This window comes from Neolamprologus multifasciatus, chromosome 7 (assembly GCF_963576455.1).
Source record: "Neolamprologus multifasciatus chromosome 7, fNeoMul1.2, whole genome shotgun sequence".
Lineage (NCBI taxonomy): Eukaryota > Metazoa > Chordata > Actinopteri > Cichliformes > Cichlidae > Neolamprologus > Neolamprologus multifasciatus.
Genome location: NC_140445.1, coordinates 8,534,196 through 8,560,488, shown reverse-complemented (window position 1 = coordinate 8,560,488; position 26,293 = coordinate 8,534,196). Strand labels below are relative to the sequence as shown.

General features: G+C 42.1%; 1 protein-coding gene across 3 annotated transcripts in view; it reads right to left on the bottom strand.

Moving 5' to 3' along the window:
• Positions 1–26,293, bottom strand: part of il34 (interleukin 34) — a 34,546-nt gene that overhangs the window by 5,086 nt on the left and 3,167 nt on the right. For all 3 annotated transcript variants that reach the window (XM_085165822.1, XM_085165824.1, XM_085165823.1), the window contains exons 2-7: positions 25,452–25,709; positions 14,224–14,327; positions 13,704–13,781; positions 13,472–13,549; positions 11,247–11,354; positions 213–396 (exon numbers count right to left, since the gene is read on the bottom strand). In XM_085165822.1, coding sequence (XP_085021948.1) covers positions 213–396; positions 11,247–11,354; positions 13,472–13,549; positions 13,704–13,781; positions 14,224–14,327; positions 25,452–25,488 — 589 coding nt within the window. In that variant the 5' untranslated portion in view covers positions 25,489–25,709. The remainder of the gene's footprint in view (positions 1–212; positions 397–11,246; positions 11,355–13,471; positions 13,550–13,703; positions 13,782–14,223; positions 14,328–25,451; positions 25,710–26,293) is intronic.

Sequence of the window (26,293 nt, the reverse complement as noted above, 5' to 3'; positions counted from 1 at the left end):
GACAGGAAACATCTGCAGAATCTTAGCTAATCCAAAATCTGAAAAACAAATGCTGATGCCTCTTTAACATCAAGACTGACATTATGTAATGAGCTGTTTGGGGAGTTTATACCCAACATCATATTAACGAAGTGAACCCATTTAAAAAGCTGACATGGGATGGTTCTTAAACAAATTACAGCCTACAGTGTCATTTCCTCTCTTATACTTACAGTCTTCCTGAACGTCTGCGTTGGAAAAGCATTCACTGAAGAGGCAGTACATGGTGCGGCACAAGTTGTCCAAGAGAGACTTTGGAGTAGCAAATCGCCAACTCGACTCTGGCATGTTTTCAGGCTTTTCTGTTAAACTATCCCAAATGTCTTGGATTTTCTCTGGAAGGTCCTCTTGGAAGACCTAAACACACAAAAAACACAAACACATAGTGAGTCAGTTAGCCTAAATGTTAGCAAATCAAAAAATGGAGATCAATAAGGTGTTATTAGAATAAAATCTCTTCTATCCTAGAATGTGACACTGGCAGCTATAAGGTCTGTATACACTTGACATGTGACCTGATAAAATAGTACAAAAACTTACTTGATAAACCAAAAAAATTAAGATTGATCACCATAAATCGCATCTTTTCCACATTATCCCTGCATTTCCATTCAGAGAAAGCCAGCAGATGCTTTTAATTCATATTGCAGCCAGCTGTCCAGGTTGACCTATAGTCTCCCAAAGCTTCATTTCACACACTTCACACCTGTCCAGACCAGCCTTGCACCCACCCAAGGGCTCAGGGTGATTAGAGTTTTGAGGCTCTGGTATCTAACTTATGCTTTGCTCTGAGCGCAAACCTAAAATTAACCAACTGTGTGGATTCCTTTAAAAGGAAACTCGGGACCTGTCCTTTTACACCGACTTGTGGAAAATAGATTCACTTGGTCTGCCAATTAAGTATTGAGTATCCTGAATTTTAACTTTTTGTATTCTGTTTAACACCAACTTCACTTATTAAGCAGTTTTTCAATTTTAAAGCTTTTGGATTGGTAAATGTTAAAATCGGATCTTCAAATTTTACAATGCTTGGATATAACAGGAAGGTAATTAATGGAAAATATAAACTATTGGGTTAACTAGTAATTATGAAAGGATTAAAATCCTTGAAAGAGTAGTTGTCAAACAGCTAACAGATCATCTGCAGAGGAATGGTTTATTTGAAGAGTTTCAGTCAGGTTTCAGAGTTCATCACAGCACAGAAACAGCTTTATTGAAGGTTACAAATGATCTTCTTATGGCCTCTGACAGTGGACTCATCTCTGTGCTTGTCCTTCTTGACCTTAGTGCAGCATTCGATACTGTTGACCATAATATTCTATTAGAGCGATTAGAACATGCTGTAGGTATTACAGGTATTGCACTGCAGTGGTTTGTATCATATCTATCTAATAGACTCCAATTTGTGCATGTAAATGGAGAGTCCTCTTCACACACTGAGGTTAATTATGGAGTTCCACAGGGTTCGGTGCTAGGACCAATTCTGTTTACATTATACATGCTTCCCCTAGGCAGCATCATTAGAAGACATAGCATACATTTTCACTGCTATGCAGATGACACCCAGCTCTATTTGTCCATGAAGCCAGATAACACACACCAATTAGTTAAACTGCAGGAATGTCTTAAAGACATAAAGACTTGGATGGCCACTAACTTTCTGCTTCTTAACTCAGATAAAACTGAGGTCATTGTACTCGGCGCTGAAAAGCTTAGAAATATGGTATCTAACCAGATTCTTACTCTGGATGGCATTACCTTGGCCTCCAGTAACACTGTGAGGAACCTTGGAGTCATTTTTGACCAGGATATGTCCTTCAACGCACATATTAAACAAATATGTAAGACTGCGTTCTTCCATTTGCGCAACATCTCTAAAATTAGAAATACCCTGTCTCAGAGTGACGCTGAAAAACTAGTTCATGCATTTATTACTTCCAGGCTGGACTACTGCAATTCATTATTATCAGGATGTCCAAAAAACTCACTGAAAAGCCTTCAGTTAATCCAAAATGCTGCAGCAAGAGTACTGACAGGCACTAGAAAGAGAGAGCATATTTCTCCTGTTTTGGCTTCCCTTCATTGGCTTCCTGTTAAATCCAGAATTGAATTCAAAATCCTGCTCCTCACATACAAGGTCTTAAATAATCAGGCCCCATCTTATCTTAATGACCTTGTAGTACCATATCACCCTATTAGAGCACTTCGCTCTCGCTCTGCAGGCCTACTTGTTGTTCCTAGAGTATTTAAAAGTAGAATGGGAGGGAGAGCCTTCAGTTTTCAGGCCCCTCTTCTGTGGAACCAGCTTCCAGTTTGGATTCAGGAGACAGACACTATCTCTACTTTTAAGATTAGGCTTAAAACCTTCCTTTTTGCTAAAGCATATAGTTAGGGCTGGACCAGGTGACCCTGAATCCTCCCTTAGTTATGCTGCAATAGATGTAGGCTGCCGGGGGATTCCCATGATGCATTGAGTTTTTCCTTTCCAGTCACCTTTCTCACTCACTATGTATTAACTGACCTCTCTGTATTGAATCGTATCTGTTATTAACCTCTGTCTCTCTTCCACAGCATGTCTTTATCCTGTCTTCCTTCTCTCACCCCAACCGGTCGCAGCAGATGGCCGCCCCTCCCTGAGCCTGGTTCTGCCGGAGGTTTCTTCCTGTTAAAAGGGAGTTTTTCCTTCCCACTGTCGCCAAAGTGCTTGCTCATAGGGGGTCATATGATTGTTGGGCTTTTCTCTGTATCTATGAAGCGCCTTGAGGCGACATTTGTTGTGATTTGGCGCTATATAAATAAAATTGAATTGAATTGAATTGAATTGAATTAAAGGGAAATATACCCACAGTAGTAAAAGTGACTTTCAGCCCTAACCCTAACCCTTACAGGAGAAAGTTCATTCAATTATTATAGTGGTCAGCTATAATGGCAAAGCCATTATCAAGCAATGATCAGGACTAGACTTTCAAAGTCTGCTTGTTCAGTCATTTTCAGCCCAGACCCTGTTCATGCTAAAGCTAGCACACTCTGACTGGCATAAAACAGCATTTTTGCACCGACAAGATGATTCCCAAAGATCTATTAACTGAAAGGCCTGGGATATGAAATGTGTCCTTAAAGAAAGTAGACTTCACAAATGGTGGACAAAAGAAGAAGTGACAGGCCTAAAGAGCTGTCTACAGCAGACAAACTGAAAGGACAGGGGGACAGACCAAACGGGTCACAGAAGAGCAGACGAGATGCATCCTGACAACGTGCGATCAGCTCTATTTTATGTCATATTAAGGCGTAATTCAACCGCCAGTTATATCGGGGTTTACCAGTTTATAACATGTATGTTGCAGGTTACGTCACAAACATAGTTAACTTTCTTACTGAAGCATGATCAGGAATCCTAACATCTATCAGCATGTCTGCAAGATATTTTATGTTTTTTTAATGCCACCTTTCTCTCATTTTCAGGTAAATACAGTGGTGAGAAATAGCTTTTTTTCAGCTGAAGCAGCTCTGTAAAGTAAAACCTTTTATTTATTTTTGTGACTTGGAGAGAGTTTTACATGCATTTGTGACCACTCGCCTTGATTATTGTAATGGACTTTATATTGGTATTGATCAGGCTTCACTATCACACTTGCAAATGGTCCAGAATGCTGCTGCTCGCCTGTTGACAGGGACACACAAATGTGAGCACATTACCCCTGTTCTTGCCTCCTTACATTGGTTGCCTGTCCATTTTAGAATTCATTTTAAAATTGTATTGTTTGCTTTTACAGCCTGGCTCCTTCTTACCTGTCAGACCTTCTACACCAATACACTCCACAAAGGTCTCTCAGGTCAACGGACCAGTCACTCCTTGCTGTCCCCATGTCAAGACTTTCGCTGTTGTGGCCCCCAAATTATGGAATAAACTGCTCCTCCATATTAGGCTGGCCCCAACACTTGAAATGTTTAAATCACTTTTAAAAACACACTTTTTTTCAAAGGCTTTTTAGGAGTAGTACCAGTCAGCTTGTAGTCAGTTTTAGTCAGCTGTTGGTCACTCTTAATCTTTTTATTTTGTCAATTTTATTCATTGTAAATCTTATTGTCTATTTTACTCATGTTTTAATATTTAATATGTATAGTGATTTATTTTTATCTTCTTTTTATTTTGTATTTATCTTGTATTTATTTTATTGTTATTTATATTTATTTCTTTGTCTGCTTAATATATGGTTTTAACTGCTATCTCTGTTTTATTATTGGAAAGCACTTTGGTCAACTTTGTTGTTTTTAAAGTGCTATATAAATAAAGTTGGATTGGATGGGATTCATTTGATTGGCTGATGTGTGTGACGGACCAAAAAATCATTAGCCCCCTAGGAAGACATGATATAGCTTTTGGAAACCTTTTTTTTTTTGTCATAATAATTCTTTTGGCATACTGGTGTGGAAATTGTTATGATTAAACACATTATTTCACCTTAGTCGATACTTTTTACTACCTCTAAATAGAAGTGAGGGGGGAAAAGCCCAACTGTAACGTGGAGATTTTCTTCCCTACTGACCTCCAGAGAGATGTTAAGATTTCTGATCATGCTTCAGAAAATGTTTGTAATAGAGTAACCTGTGATGTTTTAAGCTGGTTGGGAATTTGTGAAAAGAAAGACTTAATCCTGATAAAACTGGAGGTTAAATAACAGTTTAAGATCACATAAAACAGCGCTGATCGCATCTTGTCGGCATGCAGGCTGATTGCACCACTTTGTCCGTACACCGAACACGAGAAGGAAAAAATAAAACACAGAGAGGGTAATGTCAGACTTCCACTTGTTGGTCAAGTGAACCACCAGTGCACCTGACTCAAACAGGCTCTCCTCCACACAGTTCTCTACAACCTAACAGATGGATTTTCCCATTTCAGTGGAGCGGGCAAACAATGAAGAACCACTGACTGCTTTAAAGATAGAGAGTGAAAATATATCCTTGTTATATTTTCTTCCTTATATTTTTTTTTATATAAAACTCATTTTTACAACCAAGGAAGTGCAAAGTGACCCCTTTAGACTGTTTTTTTAGGTTTAGTTTCCTTGGTTTCTGTCACTAGATAGCTAACATAACCACTTTAAGGAAGGGAAACAGCAATGAAAGGCTGAGGTATGCCAAATTGCACAAGAACTGGAATCAGCCCAGATCTTTTGGAGTAATGAATCCAAATGTGACATTATTGGTTCAAATAGTCACCAATGCATACAGAGGAGATCAGCAGAGAGGTACAACAGTGAGTGTCTACGGTCATCTGTAAAGTACATCGGAGGCTCTGCCATGGTTGGATTTCAGCCAGTGGTGATGGAGATCTTGTTAAAATTGGTTTCGAGATTTTGATCCAATTTTAATTTTGATTTTTTTGACTTTTTGATGGAATACCATCTTGAAATCATCTGATTGGTAGAGGTTTGATTTTTCAGCATCAATAAATAATCCCAAACACACTGCCAGAGCATACCTGGACAGAAAAACACACTCTGAAACTCTTTTAGCCATTGTCAGCCGGTGATCAGCTGATCGCCAGCTGCTCGCCAGCTGACCACGGGGCCGGGTTTAAAAGAGAGACGCCACCCACCTGTTCGCCGCTCAGACATCGTTCTCCTCATGTCAGAAGCTCCAACTCTTTGCCGACGTCAGTGTCCTTCCGATTCAGCAACCGTGAGTGTTTTTCCTCTCGATTCTTTTTCTGTAACGCCAGTCCGAAGCCCCGCTTCGTGCACTGGCCGTTACTAGATTAACTGCGTGTCTGTTCCTACCCATCGCTAGCCTTCCCCGCGTTTGGGTCTAACCAGCACGCCACACGGGCACGCCGAATTACCGTGCGTAGTCCGCCCGTTCGTGACAGGATGTCTGAGCCCCGAATAGACCCAGCGGAATTCGAACGGCTGAAAGCCGAAGTGATATATCTTCGCGGTGTGGTAGATCGGATGAGCACGAAAATGGAGTCCCTCACTGAGAACCTCCTCCAGCTTTCCACTTCCGTCACCAAGCTGCAACGTCAGCCAGCGCCGGTGAGCGCGGAGCCCCGGATCGGACTGCCAGATAAGTGGAATGGAGTTGATGGCCGGCCTGATGGGTTGCTTGCCACTTTAGACATGATGTTTGAATGTCAGCCCACTAAATATGCCACCGCCCGTGCAAAAGTGGCAGTGCTAACTTCTCTCTTGTCTGGTCAGGCTCAGGAATGGGCCGCGGCCCTCTACAACAATAAATCTGCAGCTTGCAATGATTATGCCCTGTTCGTGGAAGAATTAAAAAAGACATTTGTCCCCCCGAGCAGTGAAGTGGAAGTGGAGTCACAGCTGCTTCATCTACGCCAAGGCAGTCGACCTGTCTGTCACTTCGCTTCCCAGTTCCGTACCCTGGCCGCTAAGCTGAAGTGGGGTGACGCCTCTCTACGCTCCATTTTTCTGGAGGGACTGGCTGGTTACATCCGAGACGAGATGACCGGCCGTGAGGCCCCCAAAACTCTGGATGAGGCCGTGGACCTCGCCCTGAAGATCGACCAACGAGTGATGTCGCGGCCTCGCCACACCCCCCGGGCCTTCAACCCCTTCCAGCCTCAGAGGGCCACGTCTTCGCAGTCTCCTCCCCCCTCTGAAGGAGCTGCTGCTAGCTCACGCAGCGCATCCAGCGAGGAGCCCATGCAGCTGGGTGGACTCCCTAAGGGAGAGAGAGAGAGACGCTGGCGAGAGGGCCTCTGCGCCTACTGTGGATCAGCTCGACACCGCCGTCCCCAGTGCCCGCTACGTCCGGGAAACGACGACGCCAGGTAGGCTGCAGGGGAGTCCCACCTGGCCCTTCACACACCTCTGGCCCCTCTCGTTTTCTGTTACCAGTGACATTCCACCTGAAACACCGCCAGTTCTCCTCTGAAGCCCTCCTGGACACCGGAGCCGCTGAGAACTTCATCGACCAAACTCTTGCCTCCCGACTACGCATTCCGTTAACTCCTGTCGATCGATTTCTCCCGGTGACCTCAGTCGATGGACGACCCCTCCAACCCTACCCGATCCAGTTCCAGACCCAGCCGGTTCACATGTCTATTGGGGATCATCAGGAGGAGATCCGGTTCCTTGTAGTCTCGGCCACTACCTCTCCTCTCATCCTTGGATACCCCTGGTTCCGTCAACACGACCCCCACATCTCCTGGTCTTCCTGCCAGGTCCTGGATTGGGGTCCCCAGTGTCCGCGCCGCTGCCTTCTCTCTCGGACCAAAAAGGACCCGGAGTCAGAAGAGGCCTCACCCCCGGAGCCCACTGATCTGGATAAGATCCCTCCGGCTTACCATGACCTGTCTGAGGTCTTCAGTAAGAAGCGAGCCTCTACTCTACCGCCTCATCGCTCCTACGACATGACCCTTGAGCTCCTCCCGGGAGCGGTCCCTCCTCGTGGTCGCCTGTTCTCTCTGTCTCCCGCAGAGAATAAGGCCATGGAGGAGTACGTTGCTGAGGCTCTCCAACAAGGATTTATTCGCCCTTCTACTTCTCCTGCTGCTGCTGGATTCTTCTTCGTCAAGAAGAAAGATGGCGAGCTCCGCCCCTGTATAGACTATCGGGGCTTGAATAAAGTCACCGTCAAGAACCGCCATCCCCTTCCTCTGCTATCCACCGCCCTCGATTCCCTCTCCCAGGCCTGCGTCTTCACCAAACTGGACCTACGCAGCGCCTACAATTTGGTGCGCATCAGGGAAGGGGATGAATGGAAGACGGCCTTCATCACCCCTCACGGGCACTGGGAGTACCTGGTGATGCCCTTCGGCCTCTGCAATAGCCCTGCTGTCTTCCAACATCTAATCAACGACGTCTTGCGGGATATGCTAGGCCGATGGGTGTTTGCCTATCTGGACGACATCTTGATCTACTCCCGCACCGAAGTGGACCATGTTCGCCATGTGAGGGCCGTGCTGAGCAGGCTGCTCGAGTACCAGCTGTTCTGCAAACTGGAGAAGTGTGCTTTCCATCAGCGGTCCACCTCCTTCCTAGGCTTCACCATCTCCTCTGATGGCCTGACCATGGACCCGCAAAAACTCCAAGCCGTGACCCAGTGGCCTCAGCCCTCCAGCCTTAAGCAGCTACAGAGCTTCCTGGGCTTTGCCAATTTCTATCGGCGTTTTATTCGGAATTTCAGCACCGTTGTCGCCCCACTGACATCCCTCACCAAACCAGCTAACCTGCCTAAGCCCTTCTGCCTCCCCCCAGGCGCAGAACGGGCATTCCGCGACCTCATCCACCGGTTCACCACGGCCCCCGTCCTGCTCCACCCTGATCCTGCCAGAGATTTTGTGGTGGAGGTGGACGCCTCCGATGTCGGCGCTGGCGCCGTCCTCTCTCAACATGGTCCGGATGGAAAACTACACCCATGCTGCTATTTCTCGAGGAAGTTTTCGCCCACGCAGCAACGGTACGGAGTCGGGGACCGAGAACTCCTGGCCATCAAGTGGGCCTTAGAAGAGTGGCGGCATTGGCTCCTGGGGACGAAAGACCCTTTTCTGATCTGGACTGATCACCAGAACCTAATCCACATTCGGTCTGCCAAGCAGCTCAACCCAAGGCAGGCCCGTTGGGCCCTGTTCTTTGAGCCTTACAACTTCCACCTCGCCTACCGCCCTGGTTCCAAGAACGCCAAGGCAGACGCTCTCTCCAGACAGTTCGCCCAGGATGGCCTCACGTCAGACCCCGGACCTATCCTACCATCTCAGTACTTCGCCGCCCCCCTTCGGTGGCCCCTGGAGGACTCTATCCGGGATGCCCTGACTGCCGAACCGCCTCCGCCTGACACCCCTGCTGGGAGGCTCTATGTACCTTCCCGCTGCCGTCAGGAGGCCTTGCTCTGGGCTCACTCCTCCCCGCTCTCTGGTCACCCGGGGCCGGACAGGACCCTGCAACTCCTCCGTCGCGCCTTCTGGTGGTCCTCCATGGCCCGGGACGTCCGTGAATTCGTTTCTGCCTGTGACACCTGTGCTCGGGCCAAGTCCTCCACTCAGCCTCCCACAGGCGACCTTCACCCTCTCCCTGTGCCGAGACGTCCCTGGTCCCATGTCGGCCTTGACTTTGTTACCGGCCTCCCATCCGTGGGCGGTCTTGACACCATCCTCACCTTTGTGGACCGGTTTTCGAAGGCAGTGCACCTGGTCGCCCTGGCTGGCCTCCCTTCTGCCAAACGGACGGCCGAGCTCTTCCTGGACCATGTCGTCCGGCTTCACGGGTTCCCCAAGGACATCGTCTCCGACCGGGGGCCCCAGTTCACCGCGAGGTTCTGGAAAGCCTTTTGCCGCCTGATTGGGGCCTCTCCCAGCCTCTCGTCCGGCTATCACCCGCAGACCAATGGGCAGGTTGAACGGACCAACCAACAGTTGGGGCGCTTCTTGAGGTGCTTCGTCTCCGCCCAACCGTCGCTTTGGCCTCGTTACCTGCTGTGGGCTGAGCTGTCACATAACCTTCACGTCTCTTCTGCCACCGGTCTCTCGCCCTTTGAAACCTGTTATGGTTTCCATCCTCCTATCTTCGGCCATCAGGAGGTGGAGGTCGACGTTCCTGCTGCTGAACAGATGGTCCGCCGCCGTCGTCAGGCCTGGATCAAGGCGCGGGCGGCCATCACCCGAGCCAACGCTCTGTACGCCAGACAGCATCGTCGCCGCCATCGCCCGGGTCTTCCCTTTCAGCCTGGGGATCGCGTCTGGCTCTCCACGAAGCACCTGCGGCTCCACACCGAGTCCAGGAAGCTCACTCCCAGGTTCGTTGGTCCATACGAGATCGCTGCCCGGCTCAACCCCGTGACTTACCGTCTCCGGCTTCCGCCCGCCATGAAGGTCCATCCGGTGTTCCACGTCTCGCAGCTTAAGCGGCGCGTTACTTCCTCGCTGGCGCCCCCCTCCCCGGCCCCGCCCCCGCCCAGGTTCGTCGATGGGGGCCCTGTCTACGCTGTCCGGCGGATCTTGGATTCCCGTCCCCGGGGTCGGGGGGTCCAGTATCTGGTGGACTGGGCTGGCTACGGTCCTGAGGAGCGCTCCTGGGTGCCGTCCCGCTTCATCTTGGATCCCTCCCTCATCTCGGATTTCCGTCGCCGCCGTCCTGGCCCGTCGGGTGCCGGTCGTCGGGGGGGGGGGTCCTGTCAGCCGGTGATCAGCTGATCGCCAGCTGCTCGCCAGCTGATCACGGGGCCGGGTTTAAAAGAGAGACGCCACCCACCTGTTCGCCGCTCAGACATCGTTCTCCTCATGTCAGAAGCTCCAACTCTTTGCCGACGTCAGTGTCCTTCCGATTCAGCAACCGTGAGTGTTTTTCCTCTCGATTCTTTTTCTGTAACGCCAGTCCGAAGCCCCGCTTCGTGCACTGGCCGTTACTAGATTAACTGCGTGTCTGTTCCTACCCATCGCTAGCCTTCCCCGCGTTTGGGTCTAACCAGCACGCCACACGGGCACGCCGAATTACCGTGCGTAGTCCGCCCGTTCGTGACAGCCATGGATTGGTCTCCCAGGATTTAATGTTATTGAAGCCAGAAAACAGAACAACAGGCAGCCAAAATCCAAAGAAGGCTTTGAATGAATAAGCTTTAAATAAAGGTGGTCATACCAAACAATTCTTTGGAGCTCATTGGAATTATATAAACCCAGTTTTTGTCTTATATACTGTATTTTGATGTATATTTACTCATGTTTCAATACGTTGGTGCACCTATTTTCCATTTTCCTACCAAATAAAATGAAATGTGGTTGGTTTGGGGGTTATGTAAGGTCCACAAATATGATACTGGAAAATATGACAGGTCGCCTTTAAACCTCCTTCTGTACCAAATGTTCTATTTTACTCAGTCAAGAGGACAAGAGAAAATGCTGGAAAAAAAGAACAGGATGCAACTATGTTCACAGACTTGGTCAGATTTCTTCACCTACTGTCTGCTGAAACTCGGAAATAGGAAGAATATCTGCTGCTCTGCTGCGGCTAATGGGGATGTTAACTAAACTAAACTTACAAGCAGGACAGCTATAGAAATGAATCTAAATGTCAGATGTTTAGTAAGCTGTCTAAACTGAATAAACAGGTCTGGAATGTTTACTTTTTACTAAACATTACAACATAGAAAAGACCCAGGTTCTAAATATTAACAAATACAATCAAAGCAACATTAATACCTAACACCAACTGCAGCTCTGGTACGCATGCTGTATAGAAACTTACCTCAACAGGATGTGACTGCATAAAGACTGCCTGAGCATCCTTGAAGCGTCTTTCCAACTCAGCTGTGTAAGGACGTGAAGGATGTCTCGTTGGCAAAACCCAGAGGATCTAAAAATTCAACTTGACTTTAGTTTATACAGCATTAAAGGTGTCAATTTGTTCAGCAGGGAAATGTTAGCAAAATCAAAAATGTTAAGTATTTCCCAAACGATTCTTTCAAAGTGCATAAAGTGTTTAATATAAAATAATTAAATGCTACACAGTGTTAAGGGAAAATGTAACCATTTATTATGAACTATTATTACTGGAACACTATCAGCGTTATTTATAAGAAATTCACAAAATGAACTAGCAGTCCAAAGACGTGCTATATTCATAGATTAGAATCTCCAAGGCTCTGGGCAAACCTTTAAACACACAGTAGTACTGAGGTAGCAAGGCTGGTGAGGTAGGATTAATCACTAGTACAACACACCTGAAAGGGTGCCCATTATGTCCATGCTTTACATATAAAATAAAATAAAATTGAAAGTGCTAACTAAAACAAAAACAGATCCACCAGCCAAAGCCACTACCACTCTGACAGTGCTTGTAGAAACTGGTCCCCCAAACGTAAAAGCATCGAGGCACTCAACAGGAACAGGTGGTATTGAACTTTCAGTTTTATAGCACAATAGGCAAGAGGTGGACAGCATTTTCCCACAGGTTTAGTTCATGTTACTCAAGCACAAAATCTTTCCAAATTTTCCCAAACATTTCATAATTGTATGAATGTCATGTGGGTAACAAAGCAGCCTGAATGGGTATGTTAAGGGTGGTTGCAAGGGTGGTAACCTGAGCGGCATGTACAGGCATGCAGCAAGTGACTGAACCAAAAATTCTGGCTTAAATGACAGGGTGTGTTGGACTGATGTTGTGCAAGGAGTTTGTCATGTGAATTTGATAAGAAGTCAAGGTCTCAGATGGACTGTCTGAGCTAGCTTGCAAAGTTAAAGCTCATTTGTGCTTCCAATGTGTCCCCGTGGGTCGGCATGATGTAAACTTCATCATCTGCCCATCTAATCGAGGATCAGCCAAAAATCTGTCCCGGACCACAAGTGCATACTGAACATGCCCCACAAAAACAAAATTGATGCTTGTTTGCATTGTACATCTAGTGGTTGCTGAATTTGCTTAATTAAAAAGTTCTACAGCCCAGTCTGTGTTTAGTAACTTGTTTTTCTGTGTTCAGCGTAAGCAGCAATTGATGTGCCAGTTCACTGAACAGCATGCTGAAAAAAAAGACTATGAGCTGTCTGTGGTCCTGAAATATGAATAAAATGGCGTGAAATTTACAGGTTTTATTTATTTCGTTGACGTTTCTTTGGCATGACATGAAGCCTTTTATACTTAGTGTGGAGATATTTTTCTGATATTTCTGTGTTCACCACTAAGTGCTTGAAGTTGCCTCCTTTGGTTTGTCCTGACAGTATGTTTTAAACACCAATCAAACATTCACATGTAATCTGGACTTTAAGCTGTGTCCACATCTCAAGCTACACTGCTGTGTAGCTAAACAGGATGGCACCAGGTTTTTCAGGCTCTGCATCCCCTTCACATGTCAGTCATGTGAACCTTTGCTCGCACTGGTAGTTTCTTTAACCGCTTTCCATCAAAGTTAGAATCAGCTCAACCTGGTACCCACCCATTTTCAGCAGCCAATTCTTATTTTGCCTGCCAAAGCCACAAATCAAAATTGCATTGGCATTCTTTGGTCTCTAGTCACCACATGACTGCCATGATTTGGTGCTATGAGTTACCTTAGGGTAGAAAAATCTGTTCTCCTTTTGTGTGTTTATTTTTCCATCAGCCCGCCTGCTCAGCCATAAAGTTAACTTAGGATAGCTAAATTATCTTGAAGGCCCCTCTCGCCCCTCCTCTGACATGTACAAGAACAAGTTACCGAAAAGACTATGGGTATGAATACATTTTATAAAAGAAACAAGGGTATAAATAATTCCAAAGCAAAAGGTTTTATATCCCTGCAGCATTACTGTAAATTGAGACTAACTGCTGCGTCATGCATTTGTCTACATCCAATTAAATGTCTAATTAGCTTAATGGACCGATGGCCCTAGCAGTCTCTCATCAGCTCTTCTTAGACAAACAAATGATATAAGACACATCCACATTTCAGAGCAACCAGCAACACAAACAGGTTCCACTAGTAACAGCTCTGTTCTTACCTTTTTTAAAACACCTTGATACACTTGAAACCACAGCCTCTGTAGAACCAGGTCATTCAACCCCTCTGTTTTTAACTTCTGATGAAGGAAAAAGAGGAAAAAGACAAACTCATCACATCACCATTCACACACAGACTTTATTAGCAAGACCTTCTATAGGAAGACCTCCAGCTATTAATTAAAGAAAGTCAAAACATTTATATAGAAAACAGAGGTTGTCTAATGACTTTACCATTCTGCTGATATTTGACAGTCTAAAGATTTCCCTATTATGAACCTTGATGGTGTACTCGATGGGGAAGTTGTGTTTCTGTAAGGGAAAGAAAAAGCAAAACAAAAATTACCACATAGATTTTGCAACCCAACTTACTTCTTTTATGTTTCGTAGAAATTTACCATTTGACCTGACACATGGTAGAAATTTCGATTTTAGATGTTTTTGCCCACACAGGGAAGATATAAATGCTCTAATTATGATTACGTCCCCATGTGGGTCAGTCACTCAATAAATAATCTGTTTACCTAAAAAACCTTGCTAATTTACGTTGCAGCATTTTTGTCATGCACATACAAGTTCTGAACCCACATGTATTAAGATGCCAGTGATATCAAGTTTCATTATGGGAACTGTAAGAACACGTTTTTGGAGCTTGTCCCAAATTAGGAAGAAGTCGGTATAATTCCATTTTCTTCTAAACCCTGCATCACTGACCCCACACCACATGCCTGCAGTCATGTTATCAGTGTCTCACCATGTACCGTCGTCTGTGGCTGAGGCTGTCGTTGATCGTCCTCAGTGGTGTGCACATACTGGAGTGCGTTGGGGCCATCAGAACGGGAGCTATCAAAAACAGGCCTATGGAAACAAGAGTCACACAGCACGAGGTTAACTGTACAGTTAATTTCTTTACAACGTCCTTTCACAGGGCTCTGCTGAAATTCTTCAGATGCAGTTTGTATGTGTCTAATTTAAAGCGAGGCTAATATAGATTGGAAGAGGACTGCATGTGCAAAATTTTTGTGCATGTGCGTATGTTTCCCTGCTCCCAGTGTGACTCTTTTACATGATCAGTTAACATTTAAATTTTAACGGAGGAAGTTAAATACCTTAGAGAGCACATCGAGAAGATGAGTAACACACTGAGATGCTGTATACATGTAGCTATTTTGTAGTATGATTAGAAACTCACTCTGTGACAAAGTGTCAAGCATGTGTTTTCATACATGTGATACTTCCTTCTGTCAACATATGTGTCGCCTGCTGGTCTCAAGTTAAAACAAAGAACTTACTTCATAAGCTCATGTGGTTTTGGACTGGAAACCACAATGCTATCACCACTGTGATATCTTAGACAACACCAAAATGTTACCTTTCCATGACCTAAACTAGTACTCAGATGTTTGTTTTTAAAACAGTTAACACTGATGCACATGCACCATTAAACCAATCTGCAAAACGGAAATAGCGTCAAGGCCAGCCACCTTTTTAATTTAAGCCCATTTCTTTTCATATCATGCAAAAGAATGGATTAAAATAAATAACTGACGTCAGCATTAACGAGGTCTACATTTTTTCCTACCTTTTGTCACCCAGATTTATTATATTGTTCATATACTGATGGGATAGTCTTGTTATTTCATTCTTTGTTTTCTGACTTGGGAAAATAACACAAACAAAACGTCATATGTTCTGATTGTCTATGATTAGAGTTTTGGTTATGGTTGGAGTTAGGGATCCTCATCAATGACAACTGTGTGTACTGTGTATGCCTGACAAAGGGTCTGAGCAGATGGGAATTAGCTAGTAGCAAAACCTCGTATAAGGTATCCTTTCATTTGTGAGATTATTGTTTTTGTCCATGTCCTGACAACAACAACAACAACAACAACAATAATAATAATAATGCAAATAATAATAACATAATAATAATAATAATAATAATAATAATAATAATAATAATAATAATAATAATAATAATAAAACAAACTACCTAATACTGTGTAGCATATAGTAATTACCATCTTACTACAATGACCATGGCATATGTATTTCTGTAGCTTAACTGCTCCTAGTTTAATTAAATATAAACTACATAGGGTACCAGGAATATCAACATCTACACATATTTTTAAAATTACTTTTATGAAACTCAGGTGCTTATATGTTATATGTCTTATGTGTAGTGGATGATGTCAAAAAGCACAACAAAAGTACGTCTACATTACATATATGTGTACGCTGCTGTCTGTAAATTAATTGTGCTAAACATTTTGTGCAGTGGCTCTTTGGGGGTCACTGCAATGTGTTGTCATGGATATCTCTAAACACGTGTTAATCACACAGTGATGCTAATAGTGCTCGTAACTTATTACTTTGTCTTATGTAATGAATATGCTGTTTGCAAAGAAGAAGAAGAATATATATATGTTTTATTATTCATAAAGAAATAACATACATGTTTGTCTTTTTTTTTACATGAATTAAAATCTACTTTGGCCTTAGTTATTTTAAACTAGTAGGACTTCTAAGACAGTAGATGTTTGGATGTCATAATACCAACATGGCAGCTGTAAAAGACAGTAAGCTCCGATTAGTTGTGGAGCAAAGTGTACCCTGTCATGTCTCTTGGTTGAGTAATACTTTATGGCTCTAAAATCACATGATCGGATACACTGATGAATATATGCAGCATACCTGAATGGCAACACTGTCATAAGAGTCTACAGTCACTTCATATATTCGAAGCCTTTAATGAACACAGCTGTTTTTATACATCCATCTTCATTTATAGCCTCAGCATGAACGATTGGGTCAGCTGTTTAGAAAGCCACTTTCATGAGAAAGGCAAACAACTTAACTCTCAGCACAGGGTCACATTTTAACTTAACAAAGTTCACAGGGCAGCCAACAGCAAGGAACAGACAAGATGATTAGTCTTAATAACATGGTGAGCGTGGCCCCACTGCAAAGACGCAGCCTGTTTTAAGTCTGTACAGTATGTTCTTGGTCACAGGGTAAAGACAATTACAATTTAGCATACCTCTTGTTAAATCTGTACAAAAGGACAGTGTTGGTTTAACAAGTTACAAAGTAACAGGTTACTGTAATAGGATGAATACAGAGATATAATGGAGGATTTAAGTAAGACACTACAGTCAAGGTACTTGCTTTGTGGGGATGATGCATTGTTGTTTTAAACATGTAAACCTTCAATGATTTTCTATAGCTTAGGGGATAGTCCAGTCCTAAAAGGTTTCACAGAAAGGCAAATGTTTCATTTATTTCATGAATAAATGAAATACCCCCCGGAAATTTATTTATTCATTTACCCCCCGGTAAATGAAAACTTACACCTTCTGGTGACAATAAAGGAAAGGTCCCAAGGTCTCTGAGGAAATGATTTATCTAGTTTGTCTTAGCACGTTTTGTGTGAACCTCTACTCGGGTTATTCTGCAAGGGAAAAAAAGGTGACTTTCTCTACCGTCAGAGATTAAAATGAAGTTCTCAAAAATCTGACATCTTCTATGAAAAGAACCATATGAATACTTGACTCCACTGCATGTGTTTGTGCATGTGCCAGTTCCAGAATCTTCTCTTAGTCTCAAATTCTTTCAAGGTACAAAGCTCAGGAAAAGAAATGAGGCATGTAAAAGCCACATACTACAGAATTCCTTTGGCTTGAATAATCACACCTGCATCCTTTGAGCTCTATTCAGACAGTTGTTGAGTACGTCATCATTGTCCTTGCGCTTTCCTTCTAAATTATTTAGAAGAGGGTGTACATGGTTCATAAAATGTGCTCCTGTATCTGAACCTACATGTCAATACATGTTGGTGCTATTCACGAGGGAATGCTTGTGACTCTGCCTGTGTGTGTGAAACTCATTGGATTAATTTCTACTGTTTCATTTTTGGCTAGTGCAGTACCCAGCTGATTTTAAGATTAAGTTTCACTCTGTTAGCTCTGAATGCAAAATGAATACACAGCTAACGATCAAAACAGGTTTGCCTTACAGTAGCAGACAGAGTAGAAACCCAGCAGGTTGTGTAATGTGAGTGGTCCCCTAAATGAACTCCATTCACTGCAAACACTATTAAAGCATTACCAGACTAATGCCTGAAGTACCTTTTGCTGTTTAGAGACACTTTATTGCTTTGCTTCCTGGACCACAATATTCTCCAAATGTGTCATCCATCACAGAACATCAGGTTTGTATGCAAAACTAATGCTGATGCTTATGTACTTATGGTCTAAAAAAAGAAGCTATAAAGTTGAGTTTTAAATGTGGACTATTATCATTTTTTAAGACGACTTAAAGTCGATCCCTCCTTGTTTGTTCTGTTACAGTAAATTACTGTAAATTTAACAAACTTCCACTTCTACCAATTATCACTTTCTACTCGAATGTATAACTACATTCGAGTCAAACACAGGCCATTTTTATGGAACTGTTCAGAGTCTCTTAATGATAGTGTAATAAATGATATCTGACTGCAAGCATAGGTGACAACAGGCAGTGGATTCAATGTAAAAGCCTTAACAAGACTTAGGCTAATAGCTATTTACAATAAGGCAATTTTTAATTCTTTAAATACTAATTTAGTTTCAAAGCCACACCAACTAAGAAAAAAACAGCACACACTATGATTTTAATGCGCAAGAATACCTAAATGAGTGCTGCATTTCTAGGTGATGAAATTCAAACCCACCATTGTTAGCCCACCTTTAAATTACCAATAAATTAGACTGAACCCCAGCGCCTCAAAGCGGCCCCTTAAGGCAGTTCTACGCTCTATTTGGGGCCTTTTAATTTGATTTTGCTGAAATCAGAATTTACCAATAAGTTTGTAGTTACCAGCTTGAGAGATGCCATTATCCTATCCCACTGAAATCCATGCACTAAAATGGAGTGTAACAATGGAAAAATCCAAACTGAGACAGGTTATCAGACTAAAACTGTCATCACTTACGTCATTGCTTTTCACGTTGAAGCCATTCTAAGTTGGGCCAATTAGCGAAGTCACCACTTTAGAATACAATGGACACAAGTTTCCCAGTTCATCGACAAAATTAAGCCTTACATGGGTTCAGCTGCATGGAAAGTACCATAATGCCCCTAAAATGAGTAAGCTACAGTGTAGATAAGATAAGAACCGAAACTGGAATACTGTGGCTGCCAGTGTTAGTTCCAATAAGAAAGCTCATATCACCTGATTTCCCTGATTTTGGAAAAGCACCAAGAAGGCAAATGTCTATGGTTGACACAGTGTGTTCCCAAACATCATTTCTCAATCATCCATTCTACTCCCACTTATCCTATTAAGTTGCTGCACAGCTGGACCCCATCAAAGAAATTCTGAAGGAAGAGGAAATAAGCTGGACCATGCCCCTAGACATCAAAGCGATAAAACACAAAGACAAACATTCACACTGATATTCAAAGGCAGGTTAGAGTTTGTGAGTTTGCATGTCTTCGAATTGCGGGAAGAAACTTCTGTGAACACACAATGAGAGGTTTGAAAAGCAAAAGGCCTGAGCTGAACCCAGGAACTTCCTACTTTAAGCGATACAGTAGTTTATTGTAAGAACTTTAATGAGTCATGTTTAAGATAAAGAACTAGTTATAGACAAACAACAAATCTCTTTAGTTATAGGAGTTGGTAGATTACAAATTGCCTAATCAAATGTAATGAACAAAGCAAAATCAATTATTACCAAGACCGCTAAAGTGAAGTACTGAAAACAAATATGCTCCAGATTAATATTTAAATATAAAAAGTGTAGGTCTGTATTGTCGGATGACGTATAAATACTTTTCTGTTTTCATCTGTGATGTTTTTGCTTTCATTTTCTAATGGAAGTTGTTTGAGCCATTACAGGTTGAAGCTTCAGCTTCACCTTTTTTGGACTATATAATTATAGACTGACAATATTGTTGGTTTTGTTGGTTATTGTTATCTATTCATTTCTGAGAAAGGTGCTCTCTGTTTATGTGTGGGTCAAACCTACAGTGTCTTTGAGTTAAACAGCAAGCAACAGTTGTCTTTGTAATATTGCATGTATCCTTCTACCCCATTACTAAGGCATGTATGTGTTTTTTCCTACTTCCTCATTCCTCATGGCCCCCAGCTTTCACTGTTCCTTACACTCAATCATCAACAGCTCTGCAAGAAGCCTGCATACCTGACAGATCAAGCTCTGCAGCATTTCTACCCTCACTACTCGACTTTTTGGCATTTCATTTGTGTACTTGTGCATGTAAAAGTCCAACGAAGAATGTAAAGTCTATAGTCCGTAGTTAATCAGAAAAACAACCCATCTTCTCTTGCGTCAACTTTCCTGGGCATCTTGGCATTTCTCCGTCTCGTAAGCCTCAATCAGACCTCCAATCTCCGCACAGAGACACAGTTCTCACCCAGCTTAACAGGAATGACTTCTTGTCAGTGTTTAAAGGTGTCCTGTCCAAGTCTGCGGATATGTATAATCCCAACTTTACTCAGTCTCTCACTCTTACATCTATTCTTCTATGTGACAATTGTGGGTTAGTTTGATCTGTTTTAATAACAAAATGTCCACCAAAGTTTTATATTCAGTTAAGTGTTATTGACTATGTGCACGTTAGCATATGCTACTTCCGGTGCGGAAACTCTTGTGGGGAGCTTTGTTTCCGGTGTCCTATTCGCGCCTGGTTTGAATGGTTTGGAGTGAATGAATCAAGCGGCGATTTACATTTCTATAGATGTCTTGGGCATTTACCCAATATATCTGTAAATAATGTTCATCAACTTGTCGATATTTTTCCCCCGTGCCTCAGGGCAAAAGAGAAAATGGATTCAAATGTTATATTTCTCAGCTGTCCCTCGTTTATCGCGGGTGTTATGTTCTAAAAATAACCAGTGATAGGTGAAATCAAGTAGCCAATTTTATTTTTTGACGGTGCAAAACGTGTCGTGGACATTGTGGACATACAGCACTGCACTTCAGAGTCACACTGCTAGCTATCGATGCAGAGATTCTGTATTGTACAGGAGAGAGGTCACGGAGGAGATCGTCTGCAGCGATCAGGACGCAGGACAATGTGATGTAAAAAAATAAGCATGCAAACTTGCACGAAAAAATCTCACAGCCAGGTGAAAGGTGAACCGCGTTATTAGCGAGGGACCGCTGTAATTTTTAAGGTAAGTCACAACATACCCTTCATAAATACTAATGTGTAGAAACCCTTACCAGCAATCATTCATTTTTTGTGTGGCTTTTTTTTCACGGTTCGTTAACATGCTGTGCAGGTGTGTACTTGACTAGCTGATATCGACATAATGGGGGAAACACCTGGTTTGACTATTCTTCACCTGTAGTGTGAATGCTGAACATTTGCCTGTTTAAATCATAAGACCAGTCACTATACAGAGATGTGCTTCTGAATGTGGACGATGTGTCTTCTGCTGCAGTGATGCAGTTCTGCTTGTGTTGAGTGATGTAAACAACTGATCGATCTAAACTCTTTGAACGTCAAAATTGATCATTAGATTTTTTATGACACAACAGTGCTGAGTGTTCCCACCTCTGCTCTTTATAACTTAACGCAATCTTTCCCTTTTCGAGTTTTGGACATGATTTTGGAGTATATCTTTGCAGTAGCGATTGACCGCAAAGTAAAGCTACCGGAAATGTACAACCCCACATCCGGTCTCAAACCAGGAAGTTAGCATTTTCTCGTGCACAGGGTCAATTGTGATGTACTCATGAGTTTTTGTTATTAATGAAATGTTTTAAAATGCTCATATATTCATATAATGTGAAAAAAATATCTGCATTGCCTAACCTACCAAAGTGTAACTTTGCAATCCTTCAAAAAAGAGAGTAATAAATCTCAGAGACTTTGACTCTAAGTGGAAAAATAAACAATGCTATGCTAAGCTATGCCATGCTATGCTAAGCTAAGCTAAGGTATGCTATGCTTGTTTTTAAACTCTTATCCTTCCATGCATTCTGCTTGGATGAGCCAAAACCTAAATTTAAAACACATTATATCTATGACTGGACGTTTACATACATAAACCAAAAAAGTCCCGCCTCCTGACAGAGTGCCTTGTATATTACCAAGTATAAAGCATTCCTGAGCATGAGAACTGTTAGGCTACAATCACCTTCAAGCTTTCCACAGTCATGGCCAAGGAACCCTTGAGTATTTGCTTGAGGTCTTTCCAAGTTTAAAATTTGAATGCTCCTTATTTAAAAGGAGCATTCAAAAAAGGAGTTTTTCCTTCCCACTGTCGCCAAAGTGCTTGCTCATAGGGGGTCATATGATTGTTGGGTTTTTCTCTGTATCTATGAAGCGCCTTGAGGCGACTTTTGTTGTGATTTGGCGCTATATAAATAAAATTGAATTGGATTGAATTAATAAGGGTATGCAACTAGAAGGTTAACAGCTAACCCTAATACTAGTTTAACAGTCAGAGTCTGGTCCATTCAATCAAAACTGGCTTTTTTCCATGTTGTCAAGATAGTGGAGACATGTTTTTATATAACAATAATTTATTTTTCAGAGTTCTTTTAATGAACCAGCTCTCTGCACCAAAACCCCCACATTCCAGGGGCTCGGTGACCCCAGGTTTCTTCCAAAATCCTATAAACATGCATTTTAATTAATGACAGTGCAGGCTGCCTCACAGTAAGAAGATTCTAGGCCAGGGATTCTGGGCCAGGTTACCAGCAGGTACCAGGGGGGTTACAATAAGCCAGGGGATTTTAAAAATCTAAAGGTATAACTTTCATTTTCAGTCAAAAATACAAACACTCCTCCTCCTATTAACCTGATAACACAATTCTGTAATGGGGACAGATATCGCAATGCATGACACTAGGGCTCCATCTCTTATGGTTTCGATTATAAACTGCCCACAGTCTTTTTTGTTTGTTGGTTGGTTTTAAATAATTTGTAAAGAAAGGAAAATGTTTCTGTCACTATTTGGAAGCATTATGGGGTTTAGTCAAGCAATCGCAAAGGTGTGTGCACTGTTTATCTCAACAAAGTTGTGGTTGAAAAATGTAACATACAACCCTCTGATGTGTGCTGTGGCAGCAAGTCTTCAGCTACAGTCTAGGAAGAACATAAGTGTTCCTGCCACTAAAGGAATTTAAATGAACAATAATTAACTAGGATGTCAGTAAGCAAACATTCAGAGCGTGGCTACGGTTGCACACAGTCTATATACAACCATGTTTTCATTTTCTACAACAAAACACTGAGAAACCACACAGATTTTACCAGATGTCATCTGTCCCTCTTGCAACATTCAGGTGTTTGCACTAGAAGAGGTTGAAGCACAGACTGTATTTGCTGGCACTGTAAAAATACATAAAACTGGTTTAACTCGCTATCAATTCTTACAACTTCTAATAGTAGGTTAATTAAAACTACAATACGTGACGTCTTAAGCAGCTTAGTCTTTAAGAATCTTTTCCTTTTAGCCGTTGCCAAACATTTGATGATGTTTATGCTTTAATAATGAAGTGCTGACAGTTTCCCATTTCTCTCTATTGCAACTCCTCCGTTTAACTGCTTTTACACAACACGAAGCTTCAAGTGTTACTACTTAAATTTTGTACTAACATTTTTTAACAGCAGCTAAATAAGTAGGTTTAAAAAGTACATTCAGCATCCAGGCAGACATCAATGTCTTTTCATTTTGACCAAGTATAAAATCATAGCAAACCTGAAACTTAGTGACAGCTATTTGAATAATTTATTCAGTTTTTTGAAATAAAATTACATTACAATAAGGTACCTGAAGTATTTTACTGTGATCAGGAAATATGTAAAGGTTCCCTGCACACAACACCGTGTTCTGATATTACTACAGGGACATACAAAGCCAATAGGCAACAGATGTCCGACTGCTTTGGCGATAAATTGTAGTAAATCCATCACCTGAGATTGAGTAAGAATTTGTCTGCATTTTTTTTCTAGTTGCTGTAATGCGTCTAAAACTCATTTATTATAAGGATTACATATCAATTACAAGGTTGGCAGGACAGATGAAAGCTGAACATATATCACTTGTGGTTGTAAAATGCCTGCAGGTGGTATACATGGGGAAACTGAAAAGAATGATATTCTAAAAGAAGAGCTTGACATGCATTTAGCTAGTCAGTGTAATCCTTAAATATGCTGATGCAGCATAATCGAAAACTGGATGAATTCACCCATCTTTTTTCTTTGCTGTTGTTTTTTTTTGTGTGTGTGCCAGGAAGGATGTTCTGTTATGTATTTGTATCTAGATATGGACACATAAGTACATATTTATATTTAATGATTTATAACTGCTCTTCTTTTTAAATGCTGATAAAAACTAGTAATCGTACTTGCATGGTACTTTAAATTTGAGAATTCATCCATATATGTTTCCATTTTTCTGCATTAATTTTCATGTAATTGAAACATATTTACTGGGTCTTTTATAAAATTTTGACTTTGGGCATATTCTAATGTTTTCTGCACACCTTCTCAAAGTATGCAGTTTACTTTTGTTGATTACCAAATGACCAAAGTGGTAACAATTGTGGTTCTGACACGACAGGAGTATTCATTCTCAGACAAACAAAAACAAATTGAATGTCTGACTATTTACAGGTCTTATTAACCTGATACAATACAGCCAATCTTTTCAAAATCAAGATGGTAAAATCAGGACAACCAATAGGTTATTTTCATAAGCATTTCTGGTAGAAAAAGAGTATTGGTGAGTTAATGACTACAGACATGTGGCCCACCCATGATACAACCAGGATTGGGCTTTGATTACAAGGAATGCAGTGGGTATTTGACACTAGCATTAATCACAGATAGACAAGTTTGACATAAGGGCTGAGACCCTGAAGACCTTCTGTTATTGTTCACAAAAAGAAACTGACAAATAGTATTTAAAATTGATGTTGCAGTTTTTTAACCCATAACATGGGAAAAAACAGACAGGCATTCATGAAAAGGTAAGTAGGTTTTAATAGCATTATAACCTTATGCAAGACACACAATAATCAACAATGGCTATTTGCAAATCTATTTAGGTTTACACTGCATGCATCATCTCACCTTTACAGCTAGCAAATGATGCTTTACATGTATACCGAGTGTATTTTACAGTCAATCAAAAATATTTGCATCAGGAAATAGAAAAAAATTCAAATACAAATTCCTCAGGAATCCCAATCTAAACATTATCTCACGCATCATGACGTCTGGGCACGAAAGTCTGGAAATGTGCCACAAAAGCATATCAGACTGGCCACTGGGCAGAGAGCAACCTTACAATGCCCCGGCCAAATCCTGTGACATCATGTCATAAATGCAAATCTATGAGGACATCGGCGATTAAATGCAAACTTGTATTTCAAATGTAGAACTGGTCACTGCCTTGCTAGTGTGCCACTACTTCCTGCAGTCATCGAACGAAATGTTATAGAAACACACTGTTCTAAGTTTTGTGGTTCTTTTGCAACACATGCCAACAAACAAACCTTAATCAAGTTCCCACACGTCAGACAACGCACGCACACAACATCGTGCTTTAACACAGTATGAAGGCCTATAATGAAGAAAGGCATCCTTCCTTCTACCTGTAGGTGTCTGCAGGGATTCACTCTGCTAAGAAAAATGCCCAATTCTTCATCTTAGTAATTGTGAGAAACCTACTCTTACTAATATTATTAGATCAAAAGAAGTCATCATCCCACAAAAATCTGACCAATCATCGTCTATGAAAATAACTGAGTCAGACCTAGAGGGAGTGAAAGAAAACACACAAAAGTAGCAAAGTACAAAATCAATGAGGCCATGGTCATTTTCCCTTCTAGTTTCACTGTGTCTCATACCGTCATCGCATATCTGCACAGAAAGCCCCTCTAGCCGTCTGCAAACTTTGAACGGGAATAACACACAAAAACAAGCTTCACACACACACTTGCACATGCCTCTTACCTCCCAACAGGCAGACTGCAGTGGACAGCTGAACCATACTCTTTGGTTTAAGTCCTCTCCTCACTCCACAGGGCTTTGAACTCAACACAGTGAGTATGTAAAAATACACAGACTGGATGGGCCACACACACTGCAGTAACACTGTGGTCTGAAACTCTTGTGCCTTCAGTGGGACGCGCTCCCAGCTTTAGGTCCTCATTGTACTGTTGATCATCCAGATCCTTTAAATGGCTGCTGCGCTTTATTGCTGTTGACAATCTGAAACAGGAAACAAAAAGCAGTCGAGCATTAGACATTAAGATTTAAAACCAAAATTACTAAATGTTTTCACATGTTTATCTGTAGTCATAAAAAGGTTTGAACGAACGGCTTCGGTTCCTACATGTAACTTCAGTTATCTTTATGTTTCAGTCATAATGTTACTCTTTTATTCCACAATGTCACATTTTATTTCCTGATTTCCCTTTTTACTTCACACACCCCTCGTATAACCAGAAAGCAATTTCAACAGCTGCTGCTTGGCTTAGCTGGGTGACACCTGACATCTAGTGCAACAAGAAAATTAGCTGCTGCTCTAAACAAAGAGTACACATACACATGACCTAATATCTTATATTTACTTAGCTTAGCAAAGGCTGTACATAATATCCAACTAGCTAAACAAGTTTATGATAAAGAGACAGTGCAAACAGCAGCAGCAACAATTGGTTTTAAGGAGCGACGCGGCGAAAATGTTAAAAAGAAATCTCTATAATCAGCCAATTAATCACACTGTAACACTGCACACAAGAGCTCTGAACCTACAAGAAAACTGACACTGAGTAGATCTGTTTTCCCACAAG